Here is a 7,091-nt window from a genome sequence, read left to right on the forward strand (position 1 = left end):
CAATCAGCCCATTGAGTCTGCTGTGTCAATCCACCATGGCTGTTTTAATATCCCTGTCAACCCCATTCTCCTGCCTTTTACCTTTGATACCCTGTCTAATCAAGAACCTATCAACCTCTGCTTTAAATATACCTAATGACTTGGCCTCCACAACATCTGTGGCAATGAGTTCCACAGATTCACCGCAGATTTGAGGAAAAGAAACTCTAAACTTCCATAACACTTATGCAAAATATTCCCTCTAAATCACATCACACTGAGTTCTTAGTTCATCAAAGGAAATAATTCCCCTCTATCAGCAGTCAAGTTCTTCTGTAATCCTAAATCCCCCTCTCATGAAAACATATCTGAAATTTTTGTTCTTGTTCCTGAGCTTCTCTAGCATGTCGTTCTAATTTCCAACTTAGCCAATATTTTGCTTATTCAAATTAGCAATGCATTTTTATATCACCCTTAATTACAGTGAGCTGCCACAAAATATTGTAATATATATATGTTTAAATCATCCTTTTAAAAATTAACAAATACTGTAATTAGCAACATGACATAATCCAGAGTGCCCTGCTCAACAAAACAATGAAATGACTAAATAAATTCAGAACCCAGGTACAAATGTCCCAATGTAATGACACATTGCATTAATAGTAAATCGGTACCACAATTCACTATGAATTTAATATGAAAATACAAAATAGGTAATAGAATATCTTTTCTACTATTTTATATATCAATAAATATGTTAGCAAGTAAACATTTTGGTAACTGGGGAAACAGAAGAATATATATTTGCCAATCTTTAACTCTTAAGTATTTTCAACTGTATAGATTGGTAAAATAATGGTTGTGAAAGCAATATGCATTTAGTAAGCTTACACAGTAAGCAATCTAATACCCTTTGCTGGGAATTTATAATTCCGGCTACATACCATTGATTCGGTTGTTCTAACTGCGCAGAAAGGGATCTTAAAGATCTCACGTAAAGGAAAAAAATAGAACCTACCATTGATATTTGACCAGATTTGTCACAAGTCTCTACTCGGTGGCGTTCTCATTATATCTATAAATATTTCAAAGTAACATGCTTCAAACGGCACTACTCCCAATTCCCTCCCCAACCCTCTCAAGCGGATTTTAAAACGTTTTCTGGGACTTGTTTTGGTGTTCGCGTGAATAACAAGAGTCTTGTCAGACTTTATGTTGATACCATCACTACCCTGTCTCCCCCACCCTCCCCGTCCCTCTCACCGCTCTCTTGCGAAAAAAAACACAACTTAGCTCCCCATGCAAAGGACAGGTCAATGTAGCACATGTGTTAAAGCATTGGCTATTGGATGAGAATAATTCAGGCTGGTACACAAACAGCAAAACAAAAGTCCTTTGGGGAGGAGGGCGGGAAATTAAAATAAAACCCCCCAAAAAGAGAACAAAATATTTCACTCTGAAATAAGGTGTCTGACCGACTCCACCTAGGCGGGGCGCGTCTGAAATGACTGAAATCTTAATTGGATTCATTTTTAAAAAAATCCTGTTACCATTGATTGTGTAGATAGTCCGCCTTACAGCTTCTTGGTGCTTGACTGTTTGCGAAGGGTTCATTTTTTTTTAACAGAGATATTCTGCAGCTTATTTAAAAAAAAATCATCTCTGCAGAGCAAGTTGTGGCAAAGCGATAGTGGGACCCGCTCCATCTTTCCATCCAGATCTCAGGAGTCTGAAAAGTCCAGTAAATAAAAGGCACTTTTCCAATTATTATTTCTTTTTAAAAAAAAACAACTTATATTGTAGCAGACCTTTCTCTAAATCTGACTGAGGGCTGTTTGTTCCTCCAAGACCTGCAGGTAGTCGGGAGAACCCTGAAGTTTAGCTTTCAGTTCGAAATACTCCCCCTTTCTTAATTCCACAACCATCTTCGGGTGTGTGTTCCCCAAGAGCGACTTCTTCAGTTTTTTCCCCTCGTGCTGCTTCTCCGGATACTGCAGCTCGAAGCCACCGACACCCAAGCTGTTCATTTCTCGCTTGCCTTCCGTGATGTCCCGGTAAAGCAAATGGGAGTCCCTTGGCGGCAGCAGCTCATCCAGCTCCTCGATGGTGCTGAGCCTTTTCTTGCCGTCGGAGCGCACGGCCTCCTTCTCCTTCTCCGAGATGTTCCTCAGGAAGATGGTCTGCCCCTGGGAGTCGCCGAAGGACAGCCCGTGCTCCGAGCTTCGGGCACTTCCAGGGTAGTTCTTGGTCATCTGTTCAATGGTCTGGGGCACGGAGCTCAGCGTGCTTTCCGCCTTACTGAGATGCGCTTGCATCAACCCGCACTCGCCGTTGCCCCCCTCTTGCTTGGGGTTGGTTTTCTTGTGTCGCTGGAGGACAAACACCAGTAGACAGAATGCAACGAAGACTGTGAGGATCAGCACGACTAGGATGCTGAGGATAAGGATGGAGAGAGGGACCGGACCCCCTGGAGAACTTTTGGCCAAGTTCAAGGGCGTGGACTTGGACGCCGGGGATTTCGGGCTGGGGGTCAAAACGACAGGCTTGTTCAACAGGCGAGGGCAGAGGACCTCGCTCTTCAGGGTCCTCAAGTCCACACTGGAGAAGTTCACGGGCGTCTCGCACTTTACCTCCCTGACCAGGGTGCCCTGGTGAAGCTTCTCCACCCAGAGCTTTAGAGCCACCAGGTCGCAGGTGCAGTCCCAGGGGTTACCCTCGAGGTCGATCTGTGTCAGAGACCTGAGCTGGTCTAGGACCCCGCTCACCGGGAGGTACATGAAGTGATTGTTCCTCAGGTTGAGGCGGGCAAGCGGGACGCCGGCGAAGGCGTAGGCGGGCAAACTTTTCAGTAGGTTATTGTTCAAGTAGAGCAGCTGGAGATTGGACAACGACTCAAACGTACCCGCCACCACTTCTTTGATCATGTTGTGCTCCAGGAATAGGTATTGCAGGTTCTCCAAGCCAATGAACATCTCCTGGCAGATCTTGGCCAACTGATTACCATTCAGGTACAACCTCCTCAAGTTGGTCAGGTTACGAAACACGCCCTTCTGAAGGACAGAGATTTTGTTGTTACCTAACTGCAACAAATCCAACCCTTCATAGTCCGCCAAGTCGGAGGGCTCTATATCGATGATGTAATTACCGTTCAGGAAAAGCTTCCTGGCACCGGGGGGTCGGGGCATTAAGGCCGATACGTCCTCAATCCCCTTTTCTTGGCAGCTGATGCTCATGCCCAGTTCAGAGAGTTGGTTCTGGCAGACACACGGCGCCGGGCACAGTACCTGAGGAGTCACCTTGGTCTGCAAGGAAGTGATCTGGCTGTAGTTACGACTGCTGGAGAGGAACTTGCCAGAGGCGATGCCCGACTGCGACCTCCGCGACGAGTTGGTGGCCCTGGGCGACACCGTGGGAAAGGTGGTCCTGCTCGTTCCCCTGGGGACCAGCTGCAGGGGTGGAGGGAGAGTGGGCTCGAAGCTAGTGCTCCCCTCCTCCGGGCAGAGGTCCCGCTTGGTCACTTCTTTCAGCAGCTTGCCGTAAAGGTTGGCAGGCATCTCGCACATGGCCTCCCCGATGTACAGGTGGTAAGGCATGTTGTCCAACCAGGAGGTCAGGGGAACGAGGTCACATGAGCAATTCCAGGGGTTATCCTCCAGCTGAAACTCCACTATCCTCCCGATGTGCTCCAGCACGCCAATGTAGGGGATGTTTTGCAACCTGTTGCCCCGGAGGTCCAGGTGCGTCAGAGAAGCAAAGCGAAAGATGTTCTCCGGCAGCCATGAGATGAGGTTGTCATTCAGAATGAGGACTTTGAGCTTGTGCATTCTGTTAAAGGCCCCGCGCTCGATGGACTTGATGAGGTTGTAGTCGGTCTGCAGGTACTCCAGATTCTCCAAACCCTGGAAGATATCGGCCCGTAGGACCTGTAACTCGTTGTTGTTCAGGTGTAACTGTTTGAGGCCGCTAAGTCCCCGGAAAGCCCCCGCCTCGATCTCCTGCAGTTTGTTGTTGCCCAGTTGAAGGGAGATCGCGTTGGTGAAGTTGGCGAAGGAATACGGCGCCAAGGAGACGAGCAGGTTGTTCTGCAGATTGAGGTGGTAGAAGTTGGCAGCCGGAGGCTTGAGTTGATTTGGTCTGTACATGGCGATTCTCTCGCAGGAGATGTAGAGAATGTGCTCGACCGGAGTGCAAGAGCAGACGGAGCATATCTCCTTCGTGCCCGGGTCAGAGGACAACGAGGCGGTGGGCACCGAGAGAGCCAGCACGACAAAAAGCAGCATCTTCGCACCATCCACCTGAAAGACAACGCGGACAGTGGGGAGACTCAGAGATGTACACACCCGGGGGGGAATGGTGGGGTGGGGCGCGAAGGGGTGCTGGAAAGGAAGAAGGAAGACAGGGGAAAGAGAGAACAGGGAGACAGAGGGGAAAGTGGGGGAGAGAGGGGAGAGAGCGTGGGAGAAGATTGGGAGGAAGGAGAGAAGAGGGGAAAATTAGGGAGATAGAGAGAGAAGGGGAAAAGAGAAGAGGAGAGGGTGGAAGAGAGGGGTAACAGAAAGGGGGAAGAGAAGGGGTGAGAGGGTAAGAGAAGGGGAGAGAATGGGAGAGGTGGGAAAGGAGGAGAGAAGGGGAAAGGGGGTGAGAAGGGACTGTCAGGGGGAGAAAAAGGGAGATAAGGGGAGGGATGAGGAGGGGAGAAGAGAATAAGGAGATGAAAAGAAGAGAATCGATTAAGAGAGCGGGTTAAGGCAGTAGAGAGAAATGAATGAACGAGAGAGAATGGAGCGGAAGAGAAGGGAGAGAAAAGAGGGAAAAAAACACTGATAAAGAATGTATCGAAACGTGGACGAGTGACGGAGGAATGCCCGAGAAAGGATGAAGCGTGCGAGGGGGGGAAGATGAAGAGGGAGTGAGAACATTGAGGGAGAAGGGAGGGGGTAGGGTGGGATGGACAGAGGCAGGAATAAAATAGCCAGGAAGAGGAGAGAGGGGAAACGAAAAGGAAGGAACGGGGAATGGGAGAGGGGACCAGAATAGAGTGAAAGGCGTGGAAAGATGATTCGGGAAAGTTACCCTAATCGGTTAAAGTGTGATGACTGCTATGTGTACGCAACATAGAAAGTGTGAAGGGGCGACTACAACGAAAAGGGTGGGTAAAATTGGGAATGATAGCGAGTGAGAGTTACACATCCTTGTACTAATTCCAGTTTTGTCACACTGCCACTACTGTGTAACCGTATCATAAACCCAGTCAAAGTTGTAATTACCTCCTTTCCCACTGCGGGTATCCAGTGTTTCAATGCAATCTCTTCTGCAGCTTCAGGTCCGAAAAGCTCGGAAAAAAAGGCATAAGAGCGGCAAAAACATATCAGCCGGCCACCGCTGGCCTGAGAGCGTCTTTGGTAGGTGAGCGGGGAACAGCAAGCGTGCGGGAGGTTAGCGGGACGTGGCCGGATCGCACTGCTGAGGGGCACGGAACCCCGAGGAAATCCGCGTCCATCTAAAGACTACATTCACAGAGAACCGACCTCCGGCGCCGCCGCGCCTCGGTGTCCACCAGCTACCGCTAGCGGTGCGAAATTCAGCAAGCTGATGCCGAGAATCCCCCAGGAACCTCCTGCAAAACCTCCGCCGAGCGATTAAAAATGCTGCTTAATCCAACATTTAAATTCCTGTGGTAATCCTTATTGGTAGAAAATCTGAATTAACAAATAACCATCACAACTACCTTTTTCGAAACAATTTAAAAATAAATTCACCATATTACTGATGTCGAAGTTCTCCATATATCTTCCCCCCCCTCTCTCTCTCTCTCTCTCTTTAGAATGAATCCAATATTATGGCACAGTTGAAGTCTGCGCGGTGAGAGGGAACATCTTACATCTGCAGTTGGCGTTAGTCTGAATAGAGCGATCAGTTTTTGGTTCGCCCGCAATAGGAACGTGCTCGGAGATTCGAAACAACATTAGAGCCAGACTGACGCTTCAAGAAAGCGCGCACACGGACACTAGGAAGGGTGAATAATTCAAAGAAACGCAAGTTGTAGTTCACGGCCAGCATCTTCTGCGGGTCCCTCGCTCACATAGTGATCGCAGGCTTTCGAGAGAGAGCGAGCGAGAGATAGAGAGTGGGAGAGAGTAAGAGAGAGAGGGATAGTGAGAGAGAGAGAGAAAGAGAGAGAGAGAGAGAGAGAGAGAGAGAGAGAGAGAGAGAGAGAGAGAGAGAGAGAGAGAGAGAGAGAGAGAGAGAGACGGAAGTACAAGAGCGCCATTAAATGAAATAAATTATTGATGATGCGCCCTGAATGAAGCACATGGCCACCGGTCGAGGGGAATATCCCATGGAACCCTACTTCTCCCTACCTGTACATAGGTGCAGAGGTGCTCGTCAGCGGGGCGACCTTCCTGAGAAATTCAGTGAGATATGCGGCAATATTTGCAGCAAGTTATCTTTGTGTTGAGAGCGGGGGGGGGGGGGGTGGGGGTGTGAATGTGTGTGTGGGGGCAGAGGATGAGAAGATGAGAGAGAGAGAGAGAGAGAGAGAGAGAGAGAGAGAGAGAGAGAGAGAGAGAGAGAGAGAGAGAGAGAGAGAGAGAGAGAAGGGGAGAGAAACACACAAAATGCTGGAGGAACTCAGCAGGTCAGGCAGTATCTTTGGAAATGAATAAACAGTCGACGTTTTCGACCGAGATCCTTCTTCAGGACTGAGAAGGAAGGGGGAAGGTGGGAGGCAGAGGGAGCGAGGAGAGAGAGGGAGAGTGGGATGGGAGACAGGGAGAGGGGAAGCAGAGAGAGGGAAGGAGAGAGAGAAAGAGGGGATGGGAGGGTGATAGGGAGAGAGAAGGGGAGCAGCATACAAAATGCTGCAGAAACTCAGCAGTTTAGGCAACATATATGGAAATGAATAAACAATGATTGTTTCGGACCAAGGCCCTTCAAGATTGACTGGAATGGTAGGGGTAAGATGCCAGCATAAAGAGAAAGAGAGAGAGAGAGAGAAAGAGAGGAGTGAGCAAGAGGAGCGAGAGGAGGGGGAGAGAGGGAGATGGGATATAGAGGAGATAGAGAGAGGTGAGGGGAGAGAGGGAGGAGAGATGAGAGAGGAGGAA

The 7,091-nt window shown here is 48.9% G+C and overlaps 1 protein-coding gene across 1 annotated transcript; it reads right to left on the minus strand.

The window, feature by feature from the left end:
- Positions 1-1,250: 1,250 nt before the first annotated feature.
- Positions 1,251-5,624, minus strand: slitrk4 (SLIT and NTRK-like family, member 4). Its single transcript, XM_059976473.1, has 2 exons — positions 5,250-5,624; positions 1,251-4,277 (listed from the first exon to the last, which is right to left on the minus strand). The coding sequence occupies exon 2, from the start codon at positions 4,260-4,262 to the stop codon at positions 1,797-1,799; it is 2,466 nt and encodes an 821-aa protein (XP_059832456.1). The 5' UTR covers positions 4,263-4,277; positions 5,250-5,624; the 3' UTR covers positions 1,251-1,796.
- Between the last annotated feature and the right edge of the window lie 1,467 nt (positions 5,625-7,091).

The sequence above is a fragment of the Hypanus sabinus genome, chromosome 8 (assembly GCF_030144855.1).
Source record: "Hypanus sabinus isolate sHypSab1 chromosome 8, sHypSab1.hap1, whole genome shotgun sequence".
NCBI classification, from domain to species: Eukaryota; Metazoa; Chordata; class Chondrichthyes; order Myliobatiformes; family Dasyatidae; genus Hypanus; species Hypanus sabinus.